Here is a 27,948-nt window from a genome sequence, read left to right on the forward strand (position 1 = left end):
TTTGTGACACTCTTTTCAAATATATCGTGCTACTCTGTCCAGAAATTATTGTAATTATATTGTATTATCTTTTATGTAATCGTATTTGTTATATCTTGTATCAGTATGTGATCGATATATGTACCAGGTTCAATGATTTGTAGGCCCATGAGGACGGGTGATTAATATACTTATATTTTCACATGTCACATAATTAATTAATGCTACCACTTAAAGTAGTGTGTTGAATTTTTTTACGGTTCGTCCATGCAGTCGAGAAAAATAATTCACGCCCACATGAGAAGCATGACAATAATTGAAAGGTAAATTGTAAAGGCGGTACAAGAGTACACGCGTTTTTCATAATGTAATGCACGGCCAGCGTATAAAATAACAGTTGGTAGTCAATGCAAAGCAAAATAAAAACACAAAAAATACCTTTTAACACAGGTGTTCAGTGTAATTCAATGCAATATTTTAATATGTATGCAAAGTATCCATGGATCGTATTCCGTAGTCTTTACTAATATATTGGAAACTCGATGTCTCGCGGTGGACCCTCTAGTGTGATAAGCATAGCTGCTCCATTCTTGCTTTCATCCTCAACCAGGTCTATGAATACATCAGCCACTGCAGATGGCCTAAGTAGAAAAAATACATATAAGAAGCATAAAAAGCAGTCCTGTATGATAGCTTACAAATAAAAAACTTATATTAAAATACAGCCAAAAGCTACTAGTTAGAATCTTTTTCTCAATAATGTCTTCATGTGCATATTAACATTGTTACAAGATTGAAACGAGATACTGGATGCCAATAAACGATTTGGAAAGCAGCGACTTGATTCATTTTTTATATATCAAACAATACGATTTCAAAACTGTATTGCTTGCTAACGACATTAGATTGTTCGTGTTCCATTTCCAAAAGTCGGGTTCTTTAAAACCAACCACGTGTCATAAAGCAAACCTTCACGCACGACATGTACGCGTACAGTATACCATCAAAAGCGTAATGGATGAATATAAATGTGTAGATTCGGAAAACCCTGTGAAACACGCCAACAGCACAACGTGACACATACTTAAGTGGTTTGTTCACTACATCTTTGACCTCCTCATAAGAGAGAATGAACCCATCCTTTTCGCCTTCTTCGGAAAGATGGCTCAGCAGGGAGGTATCAACCATTCCAGGACATAGGCAAACCATTCGAACCTTGTGCAAATCATAGTCTTGGCTCAACTATGAAAATTAAAGTTTATATCAAAACAAAGATATGCAATACTTCTCTAAACAATTTTGTAATATGACACTTGAAGTGGTTTCGTGTGTGTTTAGGTGTTTACTACGCGCTTGTTCAACAGGATTTTTCGCCCCATATATAATAATGTTAAATAAAATAACTTACAGCAAAAGACCTTGTGAATCCAACAACGCCATATTTTGAAGCACAATAGGCCGGGCATGTGGCAAAGGGCATAAGACCTAAAAAGGTCAAAAGATCAAGATTCAACTTTAACGTTTTCCAATTCCAAATATTGTTCATTTGGCAGATAGCGTATAAGCCTGGTTTAATATCTGAGTAAGAAATGTTGTAAAAACTTATACTCGCACAACATCGATATGCCAACCTCTCAAAATTTGTTTAATCAGTTTAATGTCATTATATACGTTATAATAGCCATATGTGTATCATTACCAGCATATGAAGCCGTATTGACAATGACCCCACTGCTGCCACCTTTATCAGCTCTCATGTATCTCATGGCAACTGCTGCTACACGCATCACTCCACACTGGTATCATAAAAGCGTGGTCATTGGAAAACATGGGATTATATATTAATAGAGGACAATGCAATTACATACTTTGCATAAGTACTGAACTCCCCAGCAATGGGTAGAGCACTATTAAACTTGCGTGCTCGCCCGCGCGCGCGCGTGTGTGTACAAAAAAATCAAACCATTATGCGACAAACCCTATTAAAGCTCAAGTATTTTTGTTGATAAGACTGATAGTATTTTAGAAAACTCACCAAATTCAAGTTGATTGTACCTATCGGATCATTTTCCATCATGGCGCCTGCGTTATTACCAATGATATCCAGTCGGCCATATGTATATTTTGCTTTTCCTAACGCATCTGAATAAGACCCCATTCCCAGAGATTAGATCGATCCAAACTAGATCGACCTAGCTCCCTGGGGGTTCACGCTAAATAGCTGTCAGCCGAGCAGGCACGAAAGTTAATTACCCCCTTACAGCTTGTAGTAGGCGGGGCGTACATTTAAGCGGGATTATCTGACAGTAATCTAGTGAGACTCCCCACGGGGATAGATCGATCTAAATGTCTGGGAATACGCCCTAAGAAATTGCTACTAAACAAGCACTCAGTTCTTGGGCGCTCTATTGTACCTTAGTGATGCAATATCATTAAGCAAATGATAATACATTATCGTACCAAAGCAACGGGCCTTAGTGTCTCAATTATAATAAAACCTTGTTAAAATATCGGTCGTGCCCTCACGCCAAAGCTGCAGTGTTTGTAATTAACAGTGCAAACACAATATTTTTTCTTTTAGGAATTCAAAACACATTTATACGCTTTGCAAGTCAAATCCATAAATACCTTCCACACTTTCTTGATTCGTCACGTCACATTCAATGAAGGTGATGTTATCAGCATACTCAGTGGCAAGCTCTGACGCTGTCAACTTCCCCTTTGCAGCGTCGATATCCGCTATAATAACCTGAGAATAGAAGTGAGCCCTGTTGATGAAGATGTTTTATAAAGCTTTCAGCAGTAATTTATTTGTGTGATGTATCTTGGAACCGAAATAGATCAAGGAATAATCAAACGCCACACTTTGTGGACCTTTCTGTAACCCAGCCTCTTTTAAAACCTTAGAGGAAGCTTCCGGTATTGTAGAAAACAAGTTTTGATCTAACCTCATGCTGGGACTTTAACGCAGAGACTTGTCAAAGCAATCGCCTCTATGCTGACTTTTTAGGGTCAAGGCGCATTAGGAAAACACATTACGAATGGGGTTGTGGCTTTGGTTCAGTGTAACCAATGTTCAGTAATGCCTCCAGACGTCTGGCATTAAACATTTAAAGTCACCAATCGCGTACTGGTCGTAAATTAAATCAGCTTAGAACGGTTACTTTAAAAGTTACATGTCCAACATGATGTAAATGCCATCTCCTCACCTTAGCCCCCTTTTGCAGCAGTGCCTCACATATAGCGCGTCCTATTCCCTGTGCTCCGCCAGTAACAAATGCCACTTTGTCCTGGATTATCATATCGTCTTGATCTTCAGTGTCTCGAAGTTTTCAATCCTCTTTTCGTCTGCAGAGAATGGTTCCTTTCCTCGAACTGCAAAAACATGTGGACTATGCCTACGCTTCAGGGGTAACTCGAGAAAGCAAATCGCCAAAAAAAACTCATTGTGATATTCATGGAAGCGTTAAAAGAACTGTAAAGCACATCACTGGATAATATTATTTTGAGATAAATAAAAGCAAAAAGCATTAAAAATGCATTCTCACTTAAGGCTTAAAAGAGTTAAAAGTGTACAAAAACCTATTTATGCTGTACGGTACAGTTGTACGTACTTACTCTTCCTTCGAAGCATGGATATGCTCCTGTTAAACTATGGTTGGCATATCGAATATTTGACTAAATGTTTCTCAAGTTTCAAGGGTCACGCATCAAGTTACACGCACATGGCCTATGTTGAATATCAACAGACATTGTGCTAAGTAAAGGACTGTTGCGTCCATTGCATTAGAGAAGCCCAAGCCAGAAATTGTGAATGTATTATTATTAGGCCCCTACGGCTGAGCTGAGGTATTTCAAAACAAACCACGTTTTGTATATTCAATGTCTTTAAGTGAACATAGTTTTATTTCTTGGACCTTCACACTTCCATTTACAATATTTATGGTAATCTCACTGGATTATACTACAGAAATGGAGTTCTAATAGAGCTGGAAGTACCATTCTGATCATACAGTAAAACACATTGCTGCCAAAGTGTAAGATTTAGATTTTTCAAGGCGTTTAAACATTTCCTATTACATCGTGTGCCCCAGTGATCCTGAGAAACCACACCGTAGACCAGTACAAAGAAAACCAGGAAGCTGATTGCCGTAGTCTTTATATAATTACTAATATATTGGAAACTCGATGTCTCGCGGTGGACCCTCTACAGTGATAAGCATAGCCGCTCCATTCTTGCTTTCATTCTCAACCAGGTCTATGAATACATCAGCCACTGCAGATGGCCTAGGTGAAAAAAACATATATAATTAAAGTAATATAAAAATCATCTGACCCTTTATGATACACAATAAATAAAAATGTCATCGTATTAAAACAATCAGGTTCCGCTAGTTACCAAGTCCTCATCATCGGCCTCAGTCGTTGTCATATGATTATTAAATAAAGAGATATCTTGAAGGGGAAGATACGTACTGATCTAATAAACAGCAATTTGATCAATATGTTCCACACAATGTCATTTCAAAACTGCTGTTTAATATCGACTCTAGTTCATTGGTGGTAGATGGCGGTAGTTTTAACAAACAAAGCACATCATCTTTAACAGTTATCTGACAACTTAAAACAAGGCCATTGCATTGTCAGGGACGCAACAATTAAACGTTAATGTATACATGATGGCAAAAAAAAATTAGACAGGCACAAGTACAGCAGAGGTGTTATACACACTGTGTACAACGTAACGCATACTTAAGCTGGGGCAGATTCGCGGCGTATCTAAACCGATCAAAATTTAGAACTCTTCCTTCCTTGCCGTCTTCATCTAAGACGCCTTGTATCATGGGGGTGTCAACCATACCTGGACAAAGGCAGTTCATTCGCACTTTGTGTAAATCGAAGTCGGGATTCATCTGTGCAGAAAAGAAATACTGATAAATTATTACACATGTGCATGTATAAAGTGCCTCTCTAAGCATGCATTGCTCGCGTTTTAAGCTAATACGTGCAACATCGATTTTTCTTAAATCTACGAAGAAACTCGATATTTCAGATAAGTTTACAATTACTTTGAAATTATGCTCTGGCGATCGGAAGGCACTCATATTGAATTCTGTAAAATACGATAACTTACAGCAAAGGATCTTGTGAATCCAATGACGCCAGACTTAGAGGCACAATAAGCGGGACAATTATAAGAGGGCTTAACGCCTGAAAAGATTAAAAAATAAAGGTTCAAAGTCGATCGGTATATGTTTAACGCTTTTAGCAAATTACCCAATAGGCAGATAGCGTAAGATTGCTTAAAACATTCATCAATATGCCAAACTTCGAAATTGTGCTAAATTGATTCATTATCATTATAGTTCGTCATCAAAAACATAAGGTCCTAATAAACATATATACATTACCAGTCAACGAAGCCGTATTAATAATGATCCCACCGCTGCCACCTTTATCAGCTCTCATGTAACTCATGGCAACTGCTGCTACCCGTATCACTCCGCACTACAGCATCACACAGTCAAAGCACGGCCAATGGAATTCATGAAATTGGATTATTTATTTATTTGTTTATTTATTATGAAATCTTAAAAAAAATCCCAAGACAATAATTCGCAGCCAAATATTAAGCGCACATGATTATAACCTTAAGAATATCGTTTCCAAAAACTAGACCAAAAATGACCGAGCATCCATTGAAAACCACGCTGAAGTCCACAGTATATAATGTAGTGCGGTATATAAGAACTGGACTTTTTTATTCCCAGATTCCCTTCTTCACCAAGGACTGAAAAATACCTGATTTTAGGAAACTCACCAAATTCAAGTTGATTGTACCTATCGGATCATTTTCCATCATGGCGCCCGCGTTATTACTAATGATATCCAGTCGGCCATATGTATCTTTTGCTTTTCCTAAGGTATCTGAACAAGAAATTACAACTCAAAAAGTAAATAAATAAATAACAAGCTTTTGGGTGCTGTATTTAATGTCAATAGTTTAACATTATTAAATAAATAATACGTTTTCGTACCAGAGCAACGGATCTTGGTGTCTCAGTTATTATAAAACCTTGCTAAAATATCGGTCGTGCCAAAGTTGCAGTACTTGTAATTTCATACATGTAATTTGGCCTAAGATTGTTTTTTGAAAAATGATACAATTAATGAATGCCATAAACACGTTAAAGTCTTAACGTTATAAATTCAAAACAGATTTAGTATTTAGTATGACATGCAACTCAAATTCATGAATACCTTCCACACTTTCTTGATTCGTCACGTCACATTCAATGAAGGTGACGTTATCGGCATACTCAGTGGCAAGCTCTGACGTCGTCGACGTCCCCTTTGCAGCGTCGGTATCAGCTATAATAACCTGAGAATAGAAGTGGGCCCTGTTGAAGAACACGTTTATGCACAGGTGTCTGCAGTGATACGTTCAAATGATATTTTGAATCTGTAACAGATCATAGGCAGACGCTGCTGTGTACTTCTTCTCTACGCTGGTCTTTTTTAACCTGAGCGTAAGGTTCCGATTCTGTAGAGGGCATACACTGTACGGCTTTGGTGTAAATTATTTTGATTTAACCTCAATCAGAGTAATGAACGAAGAGACAGCCTTAAGTTCTACGTTAATGGCAATCTTTTTGTTATGACGGGCTGTCCCTAATTTTAGCAGACAACTCGACAAAGGAGAACCGAATTTGACTCGCTAAACTGCTTTCAGTTTAAGCTGCTAAAATGTCTGGCACGACTACAGAAACTGCTAAACGTTACTTTATTACCCCCTAGCAGCTTCAGTAGGCGTGACTGACATCTAAGCCTCTTAAGTTGATAGCAATTTAGCGAGAATCCCCTTGGGTCCCAGTTCGATGTAAGCAATGTTTAATAACACCTCCTGACTTCAAATATATAAGACACCTTGATAAGCCATTTAGCTCACCAACTAGTCCGGTTGCTTAGAGCAAAAAAATGGCCAAATCGTGACACGGCGGATAAAAGCACCAAATTTTGCATGTGGGTACCTTTTGACATACTAAATCAAATTAGAGCCGTAGCCCACGAAAAAAATTTCCGTTGGGCCAAAAAATCCAAAATGGCCGCCAATTTGTGAAATTCTGTAGAAATATATACATACGTATGTTGATTTTTATCAAATTGAGTATTTTCTCAATGTTTTCCACATCCTTATTACCCATATTATGCATATGTGTCAGATAACAAAGTAGTGTCCTTGGACTTTTTGAAAAATCCAAGATGGCCGCCATATGGCATAGGAATATTAGATCTTGTACACAGGTTTTCAACTAACTAATGCCAACTAGGAAGATGCATTGCCCACTATCTAATTGTTTCTTATTACACAAATAATATATTTGTGGTGAGTAACTAACCTTTATTCTCAGGCATTTCGAGAAAAATCCAAGATGGCCGCCATATCAAAAGAATACTAGTATACACAAAGGGCTTCTTCTGCCATGGAGATATAATATTAATTGTTAAATTAGGTTTGTTTCTGAGTATTTTCCACATCTTTTTAATTCACATAATATATATATGATGAGAATGTTATGTGTAACCTTTTTGAAAAAAAAAAACAAAACAAAATGGCTGCCATTAGCCATAGAAGGTGGGGTTCAGTTAATACCTGCGGGAGATAGGCTTACATATAAAATGAAGCTGAATTCAGTTGTTATTCTGTTTTTTTAGTATTATTATCCCTTGATACAAATCTGTTAGGTAATTAATGTCCATATTTTATCATTTTGAGGAAATCCAAGATGGCCTTCTTTTCCCCATAGGAAAACTGGTGCATTAGATTTTATAGGCACTTCTAAGGCAAATGAGGGTAATCATGATATTTTGTCAAAATACTTAAGGGTATACACTTGTTACCCACCAGATAGATATCTCAAAGTTCAAAAAGAATGTGGGAAATACCGAGAAACAAAATTAATTTTACATTGAACCCAATGTCTCTCTGGCAGTAGTTGAATGTGCTATTCCTATTATGAATTTTCTCAAATGCGCAAGATGCACACTTGCTACACACCAGATTTATATAGAGTAAGGTTAATAAGGATGTCAACATGTTTGAACATCAAACGGCTTTATTTTATGTTGGAATTAATGCCTGAACTGTTCCATTAATTGACACCTATTTGCATTTGAATGATATATTCCTATGACAACTGGCAGCTATCTTGGGTTTTCTCTGAATAATACTCAAGGATACATACACTTTCTACACACACGGAGTCTTTCATAAGGATAAATAGGATATACAAACATTTAAAAATGATCTAAATTTAACTACATTTAAATTGTACTCATTGTATCTCTGGCATTACTTGATTATGTGTTCGAATATTCTAATGACAAAAGGCAGACATCTTGAATTATTTCCAGAATACCCAAAGATACACACATACTACAGACCAGGTATACATCATAGGAGTAATAATAAATGGAATGAAAAACATAAATTATTTTTAAAACAAACCCATGGTAATGTAATTGTATAATAAACCATATGCCTCTCTAGCAGCAATTGAAACCCACCCATTTGTATTCCTATGTCAAATTGTAGCTATCTTGGATTTTCTCAGAATATCAAAGGACGTACACTATTTACCCACCAGATATATATCATAGGACTAATAAGGATGGACAAAACTTGATAAGCAAACACAATTTCACCCTGGTAGTAGATGAAAAGCCATGGATGTGCAGTTGTAATTCCAGTAGTATTCCTATGGCCAATGACGGCCATCTTGGATTTTCTCAAAATGATCAAATATGCACATTTATTACCTGCTAGATATGTATCACAGTGTAATAATTATGTGTAAAACACTAAAGAAAATAAACTGAATTTGAAAGTGAATTAGCTGGCATTAGTTCCAATCCTTTGTAACACTAGAAGTATTCCTATGACATATGTCGGCCATCTTGGATTTTCTCAAAATGCCCAGGAATACATGTTAGTTACTCACCACATACATATTGTGTGGGTGGAAAGGATGTGGAAAACACCCAGAAACAAACTTAATTTAATAGTGGAAAATTAATCTTTCCAGTTGCCATTAGTTGAATCCCCCGTATACTAAAATTACTGTCACATGGCAGCCATCTTGGATTTTCCGAAATGCCCAAGAACACTTTGTAGTTACTCACCACAAACATATTATGTGGGTTACAAAAATCTGAGAAACAGACTTAATTTGATAGTGGACAACGTATCTTTCTAGCTGGTATTAGTTGTGCACTAGTAGGCCCCTATTCCTATGGCTGTTTCTATGGCATATGACAGCCATCTTGGATTTTTTCAAAAAGTCCAAGGGAATTTGTTTGCTACCTGACATATATGAATAAAATGGGTAATAAGGGTGTGGAAAACTCTGAGAAAATAATTTATTTGATAAAAATCAACATAGGTATGTACACATTTCTAAAGAATTCCATAAATTGGCGGCCATTTTGGATTTTTTGGCCAAACGGTAATTTTTTTCCGTGGGCTACGGCTCTAATTTGATTTAGTATGTCAAAAGGTACCCACATGCAAAATTTAGTGCTTTTATCCGCCGTGTCACGATTTTTTCCTTAAGCCACCGGACTAAACTGCATGCTGGCTGAGGAAAAGAAGTGCTAATGTAAAAACCAGTAGCATATGTGGTTCCCACACAAGTTTCATATGGTAAGTAGGTCACGGTCCCTCACCTTGGCTCCTTTTTTCAGCAGTGCCTCACATATAGCACGTCCTATTCCCTGTGCCCCACCAGTTACAAACGCCACTTTGTCCTGGATTATCATACTGTCATGAACGTCAGTGCCCTGAATGTAGTTTCCAGCCCTGCTCTTTTATCTGTAGAATACTGCCCTTCAGTAATGAGAAGCATATGTAAGACCCCACTCCCAGAGATTAGATCGATCCAACCTAGATCGACCTAATTCCCTGGGGGTTCACGCTAAATAGCTGTCAACCTAGCAGGCACGAAAGGTAATTACCCCCTTACAGCTTGTAGTAGGCGGGACGGACATTTAAGCCGATTATCTGAAAGTGATCTAGTGAGACTCCCCACGGGGATAGATCGATCTAAAATCTATGGGAATACGCCCTAAGATGATTACGCTGGCTGGCGCAATAAGGTGATTGCTGCAAGCTAAATGGGATACAAAAGTGTTAATACCACTATTCAGCTCGTCATTGGATGATATATATTGAGTATTGCACACAGAGCTACATACGGGACTTAACATGTATGCGTAAACACGTTATTCATATTGTTTACTGTTACGTAAACTTAAAGTAATTTAAAGTAAAAGTTATGTTTTTTACACAAACTCTTTTTATACTGGTTTAGTACACATAGCAATAGCAAACAGAAATATGTCTGTGATATTTTCACCGTTCGCCCTCTAAATTACCAAAATTGTTGGAGATGGGGGGGGGGGTCGGCTTCACATCCGCGCCCCCCCCCCCCCCCCCCAAAATAATCCTGGATCTGCCCCTGGAGCGGGGGATGGGGACGGCAGGTACCGGTTATGAAGAAATGGGACGTCGCCGGCCAGAGTCGAACTCACGTCCTTTCTATCCAGAGGTATTCGCACACGCGTATGCAGGCCTCATAACACTGTCTATCCTGTGAAATTAAACTAGGCAACAAAAACTCCGAAACATTTGACTAAATATGCTATTGCCACTGTGGACTTTAGAGGTATTATCATACAACGTATTGTCTAACAAGCGACTTGTTGCCTGTATATTTTCACTGAGCAACAGAGGGGAAAATAAAAATATGATACAAAAAACGTAACTGTCAAAAAATTTCAAATGATTGAATGGTTTTCGGCATTTTCTATGATTTATAAGCCTAGCTTTGTTATAAATATACCATTAATTTCAGTTTCTCTGAACACTCTTGGAAAGAAAGCAAAATGGCGACAATTCAGACCCACTGTACGGAAATTTTTTTCAAAATCTTCATGGGAACTATAACAGCAAGGCAATACAGCAACATATCAAAATTAAAATAAGTGAAGGGCTAACAGGGTAGGAATGGTAGTTGGGAAACAAAGATAGTCGGTCTTAAAGCAATAGTAAATACCCCAAAAATTGTCTATCATTCATGATAAAGCATAGCAATTAAATAATATAATTATGTGTTTATAGTGTAGATGTCATTTAGATTATGTATATGCAAAAAACATATTCTACTGCCATTACAGATTATTGTTACCGATTACAAGGTTTATTCTTTAGGTGCTTGTAAGGTGTATTGTTTTCAAAAACAGAGATTTAACCAATTCAGTAACAACATTTTTATTGCAGCGCCCTTTCTAAATTGTCAATTTGAATGACATAGTTAACAAGGATAAAGCACCGTCTCGTGTCAAACCCTTCTACGCCGTGAAATGTAACAACTCTGAGCCAGTCGTGAAGACCATTGCGGCATCCGGGGCGGGATTTTACTGCGCCAGCAGCGCTAAATTCCAGCAGGTTCTAAACCATTATATACACGTATGCCCATCCCTGCAAAGATCCCAAAGACATCAATCGAGTTCTGGTTGCTTTCATATAAGTTCCACTGCAGAGCAAAGTTGCTGGTGTCGGTTTCTCATAAAGGCTACATTTGCCAACAATTGCATAAACAATTACCAAAATTATATTTCAATGCCGTTTTAGAACTGGTTGATTATAAAAGTTAAATATTCTGATCTCTGGTCTGGGAAAGCGCGTCCTGTAGCTCGTGTCTGTATTCATCCAAAGCTAAATACGACGTTAGAGATCTAGGCAAACTGAGATTACTGAACTTGCTTCCAAGAAATTCGTTTTTCTTTTTCACACGGGCAAGGCTCCCTCGTAAAACTCTGCGGCAGGCATTTTTCAAAGTACGTGGTTGAAAAATAATAGACCGCAGCGCTTCCCTCATCTCAACGGAAATGCCAATTTCGTTGCTTTCGTGAATCGAACCTTGCAAATAGAATTCTTTTTTTGAACACCCGCTATCATATAATAATTTCACATTTCTGACATCGTTCTGGTTTATTAAAGAGTATATATAAGAATTGACGTAGTGTGAGCGAGAATAAACGTGTCCTTTTGACTTCTCTAGTTCACAACCAGCTTTCAATAGTAATGTAATAACGTCCTGTTGCTGGTTCAGCACCGCCATATCTAACGCGCTAGAAGCCTCGTTATCAAGTATTTCAAGGTCACAACCTCCTGGAATTGAAATAAGAATGCACATTTAAAACGCACCTAATGGTAGTTTCATACTGAAAACATATTACGTTTGTTTTTAATATAAATCTCATATAAAAAGAGCAGACCAAAAGCAATGTCTAGTTATCATGCAATTTAAGCGTTATCTATTTCTTTTATACAGAAACAATCAACATACGATTATGTCTTCGTTGCACAAATTCTTATATACACAGATTTACTCTTCCTTAAAAACGCACGTTTGGTGAGAAAATCCACTATTTCCAGTCTTCCCCGATAGACGGCGTGCATGAGCGGGGTCAGCCCGCCACAATCCGGAGCATTCAAATCCACGCGTAGCTGCTCAACTAGGACGGTTGCCAGATCTACAGGAGAAATGACACATAATGTTGTTGGAGTAAAATATTAAGTTTATGCTAATGTCACAAAGTAAAGACATTTATCAACAGATGTTCATTTCATTATGTAAAACACAACTTAATGTGATGATGTGTAAGAAAACATTACAATTAAGGTTGCCTGCAAAACAGACAAAATGTCTATAATCTATCGTTCTTTAGGGAAGCACACATAATGACGCTGGATCGCAGATAAGTAGATTGATGCTTGGTTGTGTAGTTTTGTTAAAAAGAGTGATTTGGGCGTGTTGCAATTCTTATGTGAGGCGCGTGTATGGCTTTGGTCCTTCCATTATGGAAATCAAATGATATACTTTAAATCCTATAATGTCCTGGGGTATACAGTAGACTTGGCATTACAATATTCACACTGTAAGTCTCATTAGATCCATCTCCTAATCTCAACATTCTGGAAATAAGAAATGTCTGCCAGTTTGGATCAAAACTTTGTTTCAGTCATGAAAAGATTCAAATTTGGCAGTATTCATATGTTTAAGCCAATGTCAAAAAAGGCAGTTCCATGAGATTTCTTTGAGATCAACCATAATTCAAGTTATAAGGTGATGAGCTACGTATGCAAAGTCTACTGATTTGTTTGGTTAAGGTTCTCGTACATACACAGATGCCCATGCTGACATGCCAAATGCAGAGGTGTTTGTTGAAATCTGTTTTCTTTGTTGGCATCGGCACCATTCTCTAATAGAACCTGTATGATATCCCTGGAGTTCTCCTTTCCAGCATCCTAAAAAATGTTTTCATACCTGTTCATTTTATGAACAAAGTAATGTAACTCATGCAGAAAAAGGCTTCGTTCACATGGAAAGTCTATTTTCTAAAAATCTATTTTCTATTCGCGGTATCTTGTAATCATGGTCCCTGTGCCCTGAATATCCGCAGCATAATTACTGGCGGCGCGAGGCAGTTACTTCCAAAGCTGTAATTAATTCTCGCGATATTCAGGGCACAGGGACCGTGATTACAAGATACTGCAAATAGAAAACAGATTTTTAGAAAATGGACTTTCTATGTGAACGGAGTCTAAATTATCAATACTGTTTTATCACAAAACTCCCCCAAAAGAAATTGATGATCCAAAACTGACATTAACCTAACATTACACAAAAAGCGCAATGAGCGAAAGCTGGTGATAAATAATAATAATCACCCAATTATTTCTTTTTATCAAGTCACTTGTGTTACAGACATAGATATTTGCAAATTATTAGCAGGACTCAACCCTTTTAAAACAGATTTTGAAATCCTTACTTTCCTTAATAATCCCTCTCTTTATACTTTTAATTGGCATATTCCCCCAAATCACGAAGATATATACCAGTAAATTGAATTTGTAAAGTAAGATTTCAATATATATTAAAGGTAAACTGGACATGAATGACCCCCCCCCCCCCCCCCCCCCCCCCCCCCCCGTTGCATTTTTAAGTCCAATATCCTGCAAACTACTTTTTTTCTATTTCAGATATTTAAAATGATAAAACATCTCAAATTAAGGCACCTGGTGTTGATATTTCCTTTTTAAATGTCAGAAAAACATGATCGTCTTAATAACTTGGAAGTCATTCAGAGGGAAATAATTTACTTAATATGGTATAAAAATCCACTTCAAGTACAGGGTTGGATTGAGCAATGACTCATAAGTAAGAAAAAAATCACCTTTTCTTGAAAAAAAAAATACTCTTCTCGGATGTCCTGGATATGATGCCTTTAAATTTAATGGTGGATAAAACAGCATTGACTGCGGTATGCCACCTACCAATTCTGATGCTAAATGTAACGGAGAGTTACAATAAATGCCTTGTTCTTCAGCTTTGTTTACATCCCCTCCAGCCAGAACAAGTCGAAGCAGCCCCTGCAGATCACCTGAAAACACAGGCAGAGCAAAGTGGAAGTAACATTTCAACTATACATATATTAAACATGAAAAATGCGTAGAATTAACCGTGTCACATATGAATTTATTTACTAAATATGAATTTATTTGTCAACTTTTTCTACTTTCAGGTGAAAATAAACAAAACCTTTTTGAAATATAAGTCACCTGCGTCTTTCAAAGTCTCAAGGTCTTCACAAACCTTTTAATCAAGTCACAACAGCCACTGATTTCACTATGTTCAACTGTTTGGTACATACATGTAAATGATATAATCCATGCAGGTAAAACTGATGCTGTACTAGTTTTATAAACATCTTAGGGACGATTCCCACAGATATTTGGATCGATCTGTCTCCCTGGGGAGTCTCACTAAATTGCTATCAAGTTAACTGCCTTAAAATTCTGTCAGGCCTAGTAAAGCTGTTAGGGGGTAACTATCTTTACCCTAGCTGATTTAATTGGTAGGTGTGACAGACATTTAAGCCAGTTTAGTTGATGGAGATTTAGTGAGACTCCCCGGGGAGTTAGACCAATCCGGATGGATTGATCTAGGCATGGGAACCCAGTCTTACAAATGTGTTCCTGCATTCCCTTATTGGTGTGCAACATTAATCCCCATCAGTCTAAGCTTGATGTTCCATGTGAGTGTAATGTTTGCTAATTAGTAATTAAATACCAAATGTGCACGTACACTGTTTACAGCCCCAGTAACTGAATTAGTTACTAGTACTTTACCTGTTTTGAAAATACAGCAAAACAAATAAATAAATAAATAAATAACCCTGAAATAACACATAAGGATTAAAGACCCCCCCCCCCCCCCCCCAAAAAAAAAAAAAAAAAAAAAAAAAAAAAACTACCTGTGCAATATAATATGCCCGGGAAAAAACTCTATCTTCTGGAGAGACCCCCACCGAGCGCATCAGTTCTCAGCCTTTTAATACTGGTACTAGTACATACATGTATGTTCCTGCGTTAAGAATCTTTTGGATGGAATCTTTTGTAGCATGTATTATAAGGCAACCCCCCCCCCCTTTCCCTTTAACCCCTCTCCATAACCAATACCATAATGATTCCACTTTTTGTTCAGTGTTGTTGTATAGTCGCTTCGAAAAACAATTTTCACTTTCTAAAATATCACTTATGACTGGGCAATTCTGAAAAGATATAAACTGAGAAACAACAATAAACTACATTGTCTACAGTGTACATATACTGGTATTAACAAATACATACCGGTACATATATACTACTAGTGCATGTACAGTACAGCAAGGTACATGTACAGGGTATAATATTAATTCCTTCAATATGCCAGTAAAGAGTCATGTGTATGTTACGTGTACACCTGTATGTCTACTATACCTGTACCTGTCTGCATGTACACGGCATTAACGTCGACCGCACTCTTAATTGGCTTAGGCTGGTTTACAGCTGGTTGTAATGAAGTGCACAGCGTCAGCGTAAAATGTACATATATCCAAAACTGTAAACACCTTCACGTACCTTTGGAGACAGCCTCACAGATATCTGCTGGCGTAGACATTTTGGATTTCAACCATCTACACGTTCGTCAATGCAGCAACCGAAAATCTTTACGTAATTACACAGTAACATTTGCATCAGTGTTATGTACCGAACCGCGAACTCTGACCTCGAGTTGACCTACATTATATCAAGACAAGCTTATGCCATTTTATGTTTATGTCGCCGTATCTCTTTTCCTTATAACCCATAAAACCTTTTGACGATCAAAACTGTTACTTAAACAAAAACTTTTCAGTATTTTCAATTCTTTATTGGATATATTTACACATGTAAAAAATTACCATCGGTATCATCTTGGATAAAAAAAATATACGATGACGTCAACGGGGAAATCCAATGGCGGAGTTTGATTTCCTCTCAAAAATATCTTCGTTTCTGTCAACATTTACGTAAAGGTAGCCTCACAGGTAAGAACAAACATTGTATTACCGGTGGGTGAGAAACTTTCTAAGATGTCTACTTTTAATCAGACATATATAATTACAGAAGTAAGAGCAAGATTAGTCAAACAATTTAGTTTCAATTTCAGTGTATTGGGCAGCACCCTCAACTTGGCGTTGAAATAGAAATAGAAAAAAACAGCCTCGGGTTATTTCTCTTACTTTGCTTAGACTTTTGGAGAATAAAACTTGAAGAAAAGATTCAATTTCAACTTTCGACACCCAAAATTATTCGATTGGTCATAAAACCCTTGATGAAATAGAGAAATTAGGTTGTGTAAAGCACCAGTACATTTAGATCGACAATATCGCAGGACACGATAGTGTTTAAGTTACTTGCTAATTGTGCAGAAACTTGTATATAACTTTTACTAAATTATAGAGAAATCTCTGCTAGCATTTTAATATCATGGGTAGGTTTTAAATCTAATTTGTGATTCGAGCTGTTTTATCACTTCAGTACAGTGCCAGGTATTTAACTTCCACTAAATTATTGATAAATCTCTACTTAAATTTTACATATCAATGATATCATGGATAAATTGTAAATCTGGTTTGTGGTTCAAGCTGTTTTAACACTTCAGACTTAATTAATTTCAATTTGGTTGAGTTTATAAATATCTTGCATGCAAGTTATGAACATGGGAGTTTATATTTTAAAAGGAGTAAGTAACAAGTTGAAAGGACACGCTTGACCAAATTTATGGGAAGAGAATATATGTACAGATAGGTCTGACGAAGTTAACAAGAACAGAGTAGGGTTTGGAAATTGGTCTGACCAAGTTCATGAAAGTGTAACTTAGCAGAAAAACTAAAGTTAACATTTAGTTTAATTGTGTTTTGAACAACAGACAAAAAAAATTTAAAAAAAAACTTATTTTAATAAAACATAAGAATAAGGCTGCACATGTATTGTGTACAATCAGGGATTTTCCCAGGAATGGTAGTCCAAAATTATCGCCCGTAACTTCCTACAAAATTTCAGAAAGTCTAATTGAGCCATCATGGGAAGGTTCGCTGGAAAAAGCCTTGCATTCGATATATGTTACTGTATATTAGTATTAACTTAAATTTATATAACTTAAAAATGAATATAAACAGTTTCATCCACTTATTTCAGAAATGGAGGTCAATGGTAATAATGGACCTCCGTCAGGTAGCAGTGCTGGGTCAGACTTTGTCATCCTGTCCAGAGTGACCAGCCCATCCAACCGCGGGGACAGTCCAGTTAATTTAGAGCACTTGACATTCTCTCTCCAATCTCTGGCCAGTGAATTGACCCAAGAGGAGACCTTGGCAAGAATGAAAGACTTGATGCAGGAGAATCAGGAATTGAAAAGTAAGGAAATTACCATTATCTGTTAGAATTGTATTGTGCTTTAGAAAAAAAATGTCTTGTTGACTGAACAAAAAAAGTATTCATCTATTTGAACAGTATTCTGTGTTTGGTAAAGTGTTGAAGTTGAGGCAGACCCTTTCTTAGTTCAATAAATTCTAGTAAGGAAGGCATAAACATGGTTCATATTTGAATGTCAACATATAGTTATAATCCGCAATAGTTGCTCTTAAAATCTTTTATTCTAAGGCCGCATTCAGAACAGTGGGCTGAAGGTCAAATATGGCCAATGTACTTGAATACTTCCCCATGGGGAATCTATTCTGTGTCTATTAGTGGATTAGACAGCAAGCTTTTTAATGGGTCGCCATATTTGACTTGCAGACTAGATAGTCCACTGTTCTGAATGCGGTCCTAGATTATAACACAGTAATATTTGGTATAATTAATTTTAGGCACTGTGATGCAAAATACTGAGGCTATGAGAAGCCAGCGTTCTATTATAGAGGAGTGGAAGAAAAAGATTGAAGCTTCTCAACAAGAAACTAGAAACAGGTATAATTTATAGCATGCATTCTTAAATGTATAAGTCAAGAACCCAAATCAACAGTAACCACAACAAGTACATTTACTGCCAGACAAGTTAAAGAACTGCCTACAAGATCCCTGTCACAGTAATAATCACCCATGTTTCAGGTATAATGATGCTAGGAGGGTGGTGACAAATTTACGACAACAGAGAGATGAGGCACAGAAGAAAATACTTGCACTGGAGGCTCAGATACGAGAAGGAGTCGCAGGGACAACAGGGACAGACATGTTACAAGTAGGTTGTTATGTCCAATTTGGGGATTTTTTTCTTTTTGAAGAAAATTGAACCAAAAGATGGTGAAAGAGCTTAAAAGTTACAGATTTTAATAAAACCATTTTCAGACTTTGGTGATAAAGGGGAAATTGTTGACATTTCGAGGAATTTTTTTAGCTACATCTATATATATAGAGAGAGGCCTTGTGTGCATTGTATGCCTTAAGCAAATTCCTGTAGTAGTTTTACATAAATGTCATCCTAAAAGTGGAGACAAGAACTGACTGTCTAGTCACTGTAAGTAAAGAATCCCTTTCAATTCAGCTTCAGCATAAGATTGAGGAGCTGGAGCAGACCAACCAGAAGCTGATAAAGAATGCTGATGACTCCAATAACCTGATTGAAGCCTTAAATGCAGAGATACAGAATTTGAAGAAAACACATCCCAGTCCTGCCGGAGGAGAGGTATAGTTAGCTTTGTGCTCTACTCAGAATTGTGTAGGTCTTTTAGGGTGACACCATTTCATGACTTTATAACACCAGCCTATTCCAGGTGCATGTTCAGTTTTTTTAATCCATATTTATTTATTTATTTATTTATTTATTTATTTATTTATTTATTTATTTATTTATAACATTGCTTTGGTATGTAGATGATCTGAAAGGACCAAAAAACTTTGGTATTACTTTGCATGTAGTAAAGTTTATATATAGAAACACAGTCTATGGATCTTAAACAGAATTGTTAATCGTACTTAGTGTGACACATTTGTAGTCTTTGTTGATCTTGCTGCTTCAGTCGTACCCAAGTGATGGCAGCCCCTCACAGAGAGCGGAACTCCATGTGATCAAAGTGAAGCAGGAGGCAGCAGAGACCCAAGCCAAGGAATATCAGAGCCAGGTTCAGCAACTACAGGAGCAACTCCAAACTTTCAAACAAGAAATAGAAGACCTCACTGAAGAAAAGCAGAGAATGGCTCAGAAGAGGGCAGAGATAGGGGAAGCCATGACCAAAATGGAGACGCAGAACAAGGACTTGAAAGCAAAATTGGATGAGTCATCCACAGAGCTGTCAAAGATAAGGGAAATGCAGCAGAGGCTTTTGCTGGAGAAGAAGGACCTGCTTACTATGAACACCCAGCTGCAGGCGGAGTTATCAGAACTTAAACAGAACATCATGGCCCAAAGCACAGGCACTGACGATTTTGCAATCGTGGATAAGAAGGAATGCCACCTAGATCAAAACATGGCAGCCAGTGACAGAGAAGCTGTGGAGGTGGAGAGCACACAGCAGCAAGGTCAAGGTCATGCACAGGTCGTGTCAAGGCCAGGTCAAGGTCAGGCTGAAGAAGGGTCAAGGCTCTTGTCAGGTGACAGTGCAGTTGAGTCTGGTGAAATGAACAAGCTGCTGGAAGAATTAGAGGAGGAGAGGCAGAAAGTGACAAGTTTGTCTGCACAGTTACAGGAGACACAGGCTAAGGTAGGTTGGTCTAAGGCCCCTTTTCATAATGAGCAGTATAGTTTCTTAGGTCCTTTTTACACCAAGCCATATAGTTTTCTTTATAGTACCAGTCTGGGGGATCTACAGCTTACTAGTACTGTTCAGTGGGAAAAGGACCATTGATAAATGTTTTGGTAGCATTTTACTAATAACAATGACATGATTTATGCCTTACACAGGAAAGCTTCAGTATTTACAAATTCTAAATGGAAATGGTATTTATGAACTGTGTCTTTTATAGAAGTAAAAGATTATCAAATAATGCTTTTAAAATAAAGGAGGTTGTATACCATACGAATGGTATGAATATGCTGTAAACCAAAGCACTGTTCTCCTTTAGATTGAAAGCTTAAGTCAAGATTTACAAGACAAGGAAAAAGAATTGTCCGATAGTGCAACAAACACAGACCGTAGAGTGAGGCAGCTTACAGAAGAACACAACAAGCAAGTCAAGGAACTGATGACTAGGATTGAGAGTATGAGTATGGAGCTTCAGCAGCGCAAGGACCGGGTAAGGAATGCTTAGTCTGTGGGCCCATTCAGAACAGACGATCCTTGGATATACTGATCTGCAGATCAAATATGGCAGACCCTACATGAAAGGAAGGCCACTTAATACCGTAATGGTCTCCCCGCCTCCACACCTGATGTCCTTGCAGGGGCTGAGCAGTTAAGCCTCAGAGCCGAGATTTGATCTGTTTAATGGCACGTTTAATCCGCAGATCAGTACATCGTAGGATTATCTGTTCTAAATGGGCTTTATAATTAAGAATAGGTTAATATGTTTCACCTCCATCTGTCTGTGTGTTTATCCCCAGCCTAACTCAAAATGTTATGGATGGATTTTGAAGACATTTAGGATAGGTCACAAATGGTTAAACTTAAAAGTGATTAGATTTTGGTGGTAATTCATTTATTCATTTAGTTTTGGTTAGTATAAATTATAATGTGGTAGTAGAAGTCTGCATTCTCTGAGTACTATTCTAGAATTATATGGTTATGAAAGTCCAACTGAGTACTCCAGTTTTTTAGAATACTAAAAACTCACTTGCATCATGCTTGTAATGTAGGGGTGTCTTCACAGTGAACATATTGTTCTTGGTAGTTTGAACCAACTCCGTGGGGACTCTCACTGAATACAGTCAGGTTAACATGCCTCCTTTTGTTTTCAATGATCTCATGTAATCACCAGCTCTTATGCTTTTCTGTTCAACAGGATTAGCTAGGAGGGGTTTTTATCTGATTGCTTTCAGGCAGAGTCCCCATGGAATAAGTTCAAACTACCTAGAAGGATAGTTTCATTGTGAACTCACACTAGGAAAGTTTCCAATAAACTTGAGGCTAGAAGTGTCTTTAAAAGATTTCAGTATGTGATATACATGTCATGTGTCTATTTTGTCCTAATTTCTTTTTTTTTATGCAAATTTTTTCCCAGAATCCTGAGGAAGGGATCCAGCCGTTAAGAGCCCAGCTGATGTCGGTGCTTAATGAGCTCCAGGAGACGCAGCAGCGATGCAATAGTTTTGAACAACGGTTTTTAACCACAAATGAGAAATTGGAGGCAGCGATGACGAATTTGGAAAAAGAGAGGGGCAGGTACTAGAAAAAGAATGCAGGGATTGGCTACCATGTCTTGGCTGTTGGCTAGTTCTCTCTAAGTTTGGCTTGTGTAATCTGTATATTATTTGCCGTTTCTTTTTGAATTACTGAATATATTGATGATCATGACATGTCAATTATTTTGAGATAGCAGTGAAATTTACTTTGTTACCTAAATATGTTTTCAACCACATTATTATTTAACTGCACTTTATGTTGTGTGAAAAAATGGGAAAGGGATTGAAATGTTTTTATTTTCATGATGAAGTATATATAGATATACAACAGATAATTTTCAAACATCTTGTAAAATGACAAACGGTACAGGTTGATAATAAAAGCATCATGTAGACATTTTATTCTCAATTTCCTGGACTCTAATTCATTCTTTGAATTTTAACTCAGATACAGAGAGGCCGATATAAAACTGAAGAAGCTGCGTGCAGATGTGGATGATCAGCGGACCAAGGACGACACAGTGATTGACCAGATGCGAATCACTATCACAAACCTTGAACTTGCACTTAATATGGAGAGACAGGAGGGACATACAGCCAAGTGAGTAACAGGCCTTATAAATGGTTTAGGCATTGACTAGCACTGCCTGCAGATCTTTTAGCACCAACGCCCATATTTACCACAAAACCCACAAATTAACCAGCACTACCAGAGGAGATTAATGTTAGTGCTAGGTATTGTTTTGTTGGTGCTAAATAATTGTATGGTGTGTTGGTTAATTTTTGGGTTTCGTGGTTAATATGGGCGTTAGTGCTAAAAGATCTGCAGGTAGTGTTAGTAAATGCCAAATCCATTTATAAGGCCTGAGTCATACCTGGTTACATCCCTTAATATTGTGCACAAAATTAATTTTATTTACACCTGTTCCTAGAGAATATTTGTTCCCCAGATTTCAATGAAATTCTGATTATGTCCTTTTTGGCATTGGTTCAATTTACAGGCTATAACTGTATTCTGGCTATAACACAATGTAAGAGATTGGAGTCATCTAAACTGAACACTCTGCTCTTCGCATGGAAAATTATTTGACTAAATAGCACAAAAGAAACTTGTGCAGGGGAGCAAAATGCAGAAACCTGAAGTGTAATTACACGTTTTAGCCTGTCCAAATGAACTGGTCCAGTTAAGCCCTAACAGAAATTTCCTATAGTGTCCAATAAAATATCATACTTGGAATTGGCCCAAAATCCTATATAAAGGGACCTATAGGATGAATGTCCTTGATAGGAATCCTACAGAGTCCTGTATTATTTGTGTTTTTATAGGGTCCCAAAGTGTCCCATAGCAAGAGCTAAAGGATATATTTGTAATGGAGAGTACTGCAAGGTGTGAAAAGTTTCTCACAAAAGCTGTGTTTACTTTTCCAGGCAGCAGCTGGCCGAGATGAGACATAACTTTGACCAGCTCTGCAAGGATTACCATGACTTGCTGGGGACATTTGATGATTATAAAGCTGGGCAGGTAAGTAACAGGCTACTCTGTGTGCGTGCGTGCGCGTGCAAGAGAGAGAGAGAGAGAGAAAGAGAGTAATTACCAACACAAAAATATTAATGCCCATAAGCAAAACAAATGACATACCAAAATTCACGACTGGCACTCAATATTATATACATTCCAAACTTCTTTTTACAAAAGAGCAGCCAAGATTAACTTCTTTACTAGTGTGGCTTGTCATAAGATGATCCGGTCAGTTGGTTTCAAATGGAGTATGAATCAACGAGAAATGCTCCATTTATATTTTATTTTGAAAAGTGCCTGATGTAGGCCTGACTATTAACAGAAATAGGCATTTTGCACTTACACAATACGTACCAAACCATCCACTCCAGGAAGCCAAAAATAGCGCCCTGTCCCCAGAGATGCAGAAAGAAAACATGAGCTTGAAAATCGACGTGGACAACCTAACAGCTCAATTGATAGCAGCAGAGGAGTCCTTGGACAACAAGAGAAATGAGATAGATGGTCTCAGACAGCAGATTGGTCAGTTGCAGACAGCGGTAGAGGCGATTCCAGTTTGGAAAGCTCAGGTAAATATTACAGTAATGGCTTGATCTTTTCAATTGGGAGAACTGTGAAATTTACAGGTGCTGTATTTTTTTTTTCAAAGTTAAAAAAATTAGAACTAAAAATTTCTAAATTTTCTTAAAATTAGAACTTCCCTATTTAGTGGTAGCAACAAAATTGAAAAAGAGGGTACCCTTAAGTCTACTATGCAGGAAAAGCACCACAAATGCTATATAAGAATATAACCTTAAATCATTTCAAAATTATTAATCACGAATCTGACTGTAAGTATATGTTCTTTAAGGTCTACAAGCTCACACAGGTGATGTAAGATATATATCATCATTATTAATTTAAAAGTATTTTTTATTGAACAAAAACCAAATGGGCTTCAAGTGGATCTGAACCAAACTACCCATTTGTTCAAGAATGACTTGGGGAGGAGAGAGGATGGAACTTTATTAGAGTACAGTCATTTTCAAACACTTTCTGATATCAGGCCTGTAGACTCCAATTTCAAAGAGGGGTTCTTTTAAGTATACCTTTTGACCATAGTGGTAATGGCATAGACCAAATTTAAAAATAAACCTTTTCCCAGCCACCCCCTCTCCTCCACCATGCCTTATGGCCTGATTACATGGAGTTGGTGCAAATATATGCAACTACTCTGTCAGTTGTTATCTTGTCATACTTGCATGTCTAAGGCCCCATTCAGAATAGGGGACTAACTAGTCCTAGGGTCAAATATGGCACTAAGAAGCTTGCTGTCTAATCTGCTAATAGACACTGAATAGATATCCTGTGGGGGAAGTATTTAAGTGGGTTGACCGTATTTGACCCTCGGACTAGTAAGTCCCTTATTCTGAATGGGGCCTAAGATAGAGATGGCTCTGAAGTTGAATTCAGATCCACATTTACATTTTCTCAGGTTATGTTTGGTTGAAAGACCAATGTGTGAATCACATTTTGTTTTTTCACGTTGTAGGCAGAAGTTTATAAAAAGGACTTTGAGGCTGAAAGGGCGTCCAGGGAACAGCAAAACGAGGAGAAAGAGAAGCTGAGGGAGGAGTTAAACCAGCAACAAATCCAGAACCAGCAGCTTTTAGATGAACTGGAAACCTTCAACAGAAGACAACTGGAAAGTTTTTCAGAGAGATACAGACACCAGCCATACATTCCAGGTATTAGGTAGTTTAATATTATACAATAAGCATTTATCAGGATAAAAATGGTAACAGTTTTATATGACAGCATGAGAGAACTCTTCTACAAACCCGCTGTAATAGTTACTGCACGTGGCAATTTCTCATGGTATTTCAGGAGTAAACAGACCGCCTTCAAACTACACCCCACCGCAGCTCCCACCCAATCAGTATCCAGGGCAACAGTATCCAAGGCAACAGTATCCAGGGCAACAGTATCCAGGGCAACATGTGCAGGCGCCACCACACATGCCCTATGGCTCCCCCTATTTTAGACAGAATTACCTAAACCCTGATGTTCAGGGGGAGCAAAGTGCAAACGAAGGTGGTCCACGCAGTGGAGATTCTGATCAGGTATGGTATGGGGTTTGGGTATTAGAATTTGGTGTGAATATTTATCTGATTTAAATGTGAGCAAGCAATGAGCGATATCTCAAGTTGTGATGTAAGTTAAATATATAGCAGCAAGCAGGAATCTTGGGATCTGTACATTTTATTTAGAGGACATTTTTTGTTTTGATAGTTTCAACTTTTAAAAAATCCCAACTCAAAATGGTATGGAGGGATTTTCAAGTAAATCTCTCAGGATAGGTTTGAAATGGGCTATATTATATTAGAACCAATTAGATCTTGGAATTTCTGCCTTGACGAAGGCCTGCAGTATTTCAAGTTCAATTGATGTCTTTATTTTAGTGGGCTGGAAGTGGAAGAAGAAGCACCAGCACGGAGGAACAGGAGTTTGTTTGCCCCAAGTGCCAGGACAATTTCCCTGACTTAGACAGCTTACAGATACATGTAACAGAATGCTTAGACCAAGATTAGACAGCTTACAGATACATGTAACAGAATGCTTAGACCAAGATTAGACAGCTTACAGATACATGTAACAGAATGCTTAGACCAGGATAAGACCATCTTCCAGAAATTGGCTTAAGACCTTTACAGAGCATATAATTATGAACAATTGTGCACACTTGCCCTTTGATGAATAAGAAACTGGTGATATATATAATCTTAAATTTTTCTTTGTCTTTAGCTTGGATGAATAACACAAATTTATTTGTCCGTGTTTGACCCATAGATTAAACATCTGGTGATAAAAATGATTTTAACAATTAACTCCAGATTTACACAAACTCCACTGCAAACAGTGAATCTTGCAGTAAATGGGCTACATTTTAAATATATATAATTGAATTTATTATTATTATAATTGTTGTGTTTTTGTTGATATTGTTGACGTTGTTATTGTGTTTAAGCCGTGCTTAACCCACCCTTGCTCTTAAAGGGACAATAACTCTTCGTATGAGATCTATATTTCACAATAAAAACATTGTGAATTACTCAAAAAAATATAATATATTCTGTTTTACCACAAAAACGGCAGTTATAGCTATTATTCTGATATCTGAGCTTGTCTTTAGACCACGTGACCTCCATTGATGGCTATACTCTGTTAAAATCTCATAAGACCAACCTTTTTTAGAAAAAAATCAGGGACTAACTTTGAATGTAAAAATGGATTCATTAACCATTGGTAAGTATGGGAAAATTGTTGTTTACTCCAGGAGTATTCATATTTTGGCCAAAACATAGTTATTACCCCTTTAAGGGTCACAGGAAGCTGTATGAGCACCATGCCTCTCTTATCCCCCTCCTCCCCAGTTTCCGCCAGAGTGACTGTTTTAGCTGAGTCTTGTTTCCACCCCGTTTTCTGTTAAAGAGGCTCGGATCTGTGATGACTAGGTAGAAACCTGAAGCAGTCTTAACTTGAACCCCGTCTGAACAGGTTCAATGACGTGTTTTTGGACTGAAACAGTTTTAACTTATACCGTGCCGGAACGGATCAAATAATGTGTTTCGAAATTAAAACATAATTAGCTTGACTATTTATCTAGTTAAATAACATGTTATAGAACTGGGACAGTTTTAACTTATCTGAAGGGATTGAATAGTTTTAAAGGAATAAAAACTATTCGTGTGAGGTTCATATTTCTCAATAAAAACATTGTAAATGACTCATGGAAATATAATCAATTCCATTTTACCACCAAAACAGCAGTTATCACAAATATTCCGGAATCTATGCTTGCCATCTGCCCTTGTGGACCTCCCTAATAATCTCTAAAGAGATAATTACAAAAACAAGCTTTTTAAAAAACTTGGAGAAACATTGAATGTCGGAATGAATTCATTAACCATTAGTGAGAATAGGCAAAATCGGCATTCACCTCAGAAAAATCTTTTTTTTTTTTTTTTGAGGGGGGGGGGGGGTAAAATAGAATAGTTGCCCCTTTGCCTTTAAGAACCGGAACAGTTTTGCTTGAAGCGCCGTCTTAAGATTAAATAACGTATTTAAGAACTGAAATACATTCAACTTTAACCACGTATGAACATATTGAACAATGTGTTCATGAACCGAAATAGCTTTAACATGAACACTGTCTGAACAAATCAGATAACAATGCAGAGGACGTATTGATATCAATCTGACCTAATGGGATTTTAAAACTGTGGATGACGACGTCGGATCCTGCCAGACTGAGTTGAAAGATGTTTCTCCACCAAAGCCCCGACACTCTAGGAAGTTACTAATGACTGAAGGCAAATTGGGGTTCAATTTCCTCTCAGCCCATTGTGTTCGCAACACACATAGTTTGTAAAAAATGGCTGTTTGATTCCGCTATGACGCAGGTTGCGTTATAAATAATCCCTCCCGGCCTGTAGTTTATTCTCTATTTGGAGTCACTGTGTCAAGAAAAGGAAAAGACAAGTGCATTTTGTGTTTTAATGAGGAAACGGTTAATCAGTGTCAAACATCAATGTTTCACAGCTATAATTTTTTTTTATTGAATACGTATGCTTATTGCCATTTCTATGCAAACGCTGAGCAGCATCAACGCTTCGGGAGGGGCAGAGACGTCCAAAAACGCTTTTAACCCTGTAGGGATCCTGCACGGGAAACGGGAAAGTTGGTGAACACGTGCATGGGGGG

General features: G+C 37.5%; 4 protein-coding genes across 10 annotated transcripts; 1 reads left to right on the plus strand and 3 right to left on the minus strand.

Moving 5' to 3' along the window:
* Positions 1-385: 385 nt before the first annotated feature.
* On the minus strand, positions 386-3,685 carry LOC106172563 (15-hydroxyprostaglandin dehydrogenase [NAD(+)]-like). 3 transcript variants are annotated; one of them, XM_087015763.1, is made up of 8 exons: positions 3,594-3,685; positions 3,189-3,354; positions 2,608-2,728; positions 2,015-2,121; positions 1,679-1,775; positions 1,388-1,464; positions 1,064-1,221; positions 386-620 (listed from the first exon to the last, which is right to left on the minus strand). In XM_087015763.1, the coding sequence occupies exons 2-8, from the start codon at positions 3,279-3,281 to the stop codon at positions 503-505; spliced, it is 771 nt and encodes a 256-aa protein (XP_086871889.1). In that variant the 5' UTR covers positions 3,282-3,354; positions 3,594-3,685; the 3' UTR covers positions 386-502. The 3 variants fall into 3 exon arrangements, with proteins under 3 accessions (XP_086871889.1, XP_086871890.1, XP_086871891.1); XM_087015764.1 differs by having other exon boundaries at positions 3,598-3,673; XM_087015765.1 differs by lacking the exons at positions 1,064-1,221; positions 3,594-3,685 and having other exon boundaries at positions 483-620; positions 3,189-3,543.
* Positions 3,569-9,999, minus strand: LOC106182024 (15-hydroxyprostaglandin dehydrogenase [NAD(+)]-like). Of its 2 annotated transcripts, none has more exons than XM_087015762.1 (7): positions 9,706-9,999; positions 6,241-6,361; positions 5,801-5,907; positions 5,391-5,487; positions 5,114-5,190; positions 4,841-4,892; positions 3,569-4,266 (listed from the first exon to the last, which is right to left on the minus strand). In XM_087015762.1, exons 1-7 carry the CDS (start codon positions 9,796-9,798, stop codon positions 4,238-4,240), a joined length of 576 nt encoding a protein of 191 aa, XP_086871888.1. In that variant the 5' UTR covers positions 9,799-9,999; the 3' UTR covers positions 3,569-4,237. The 2 variants fall into 2 exon arrangements, with proteins under 2 accessions (XP_086871888.1, XP_086871887.1); XM_087015761.1 differs by having other exon boundaries at positions 4,732-4,892; positions 9,706-9,988.
* Positions 10,000-11,292: 1,293 nt separating this feature from the next.
* Positions 11,293-16,179, minus strand: LOC106172565 (transient receptor potential cation channel subfamily A member 1). Of its 4 annotated transcripts, none has more exons than XM_013553339.2 (5): positions 16,007-16,179; positions 14,381-14,487; positions 13,228-13,351; positions 12,451-12,576; positions 11,293-12,211 (listed from the first exon to the last, which is right to left on the minus strand). In XM_013553339.2, the coding sequence occupies exons 1-5, from the start codon at positions 16,044-16,046 to the stop codon at positions 11,691-11,693; spliced, it is 918 nt and encodes a 305-aa protein (XP_013408793.1). In that variant the 5' UTR covers positions 16,047-16,179; the 3' UTR covers positions 11,293-11,690. The 4 variants fall into 4 exon arrangements, 3 of the variants coding, with proteins under 3 accessions (XP_013408793.1, XP_013408794.1, XP_013408795.1); XM_013553340.2 differs by having other exon boundaries at positions 15,866-16,027; XM_013553341.2 differs by lacking the exon at positions 16,007-16,179 and adding an exon at positions 15,872-15,997.
* A 159-nt stretch (positions 16,180-16,338) lies between these two features.
* On the plus strand, positions 16,339-26,166 carry LOC106172566 (uncharacterized). Its single transcript, XM_087015376.1, has 14 exons — positions 16,339-16,479; positions 17,609-17,827; positions 18,280-18,379; positions 18,521-18,650; positions 18,954-19,094; positions 19,429-20,109; positions 20,471-20,641; positions 21,566-21,726; positions 22,135-22,287; positions 23,115-23,208; positions 23,577-23,774; positions 24,737-24,932; positions 25,072-25,307; positions 25,647-26,166. The coding sequence occupies exons 2-14, from the start codon at positions 17,611-17,613 to the stop codon at positions 25,773-25,775; spliced, it is 2,607 nt and encodes an 868-aa protein (XP_086871502.1). The 5' UTR covers positions 16,339-16,479; positions 17,609-17,610; the 3' UTR covers positions 25,776-26,166.
* The last annotated feature ends 1,782 nt before the right edge of the window (positions 26,167-27,948 follow it).

The sequence above is a fragment of the Lingula anatina genome, chromosome 6 (assembly GCF_051362555.1).
Source record: "Lingula anatina isolate TDL-2025a chromosome 6, LinAna3.0, whole genome shotgun sequence".
Lineage (NCBI taxonomy): Eukaryota > Metazoa > Brachiopoda > Lingulata > Lingulida > Lingulidae > Lingula > Lingula anatina.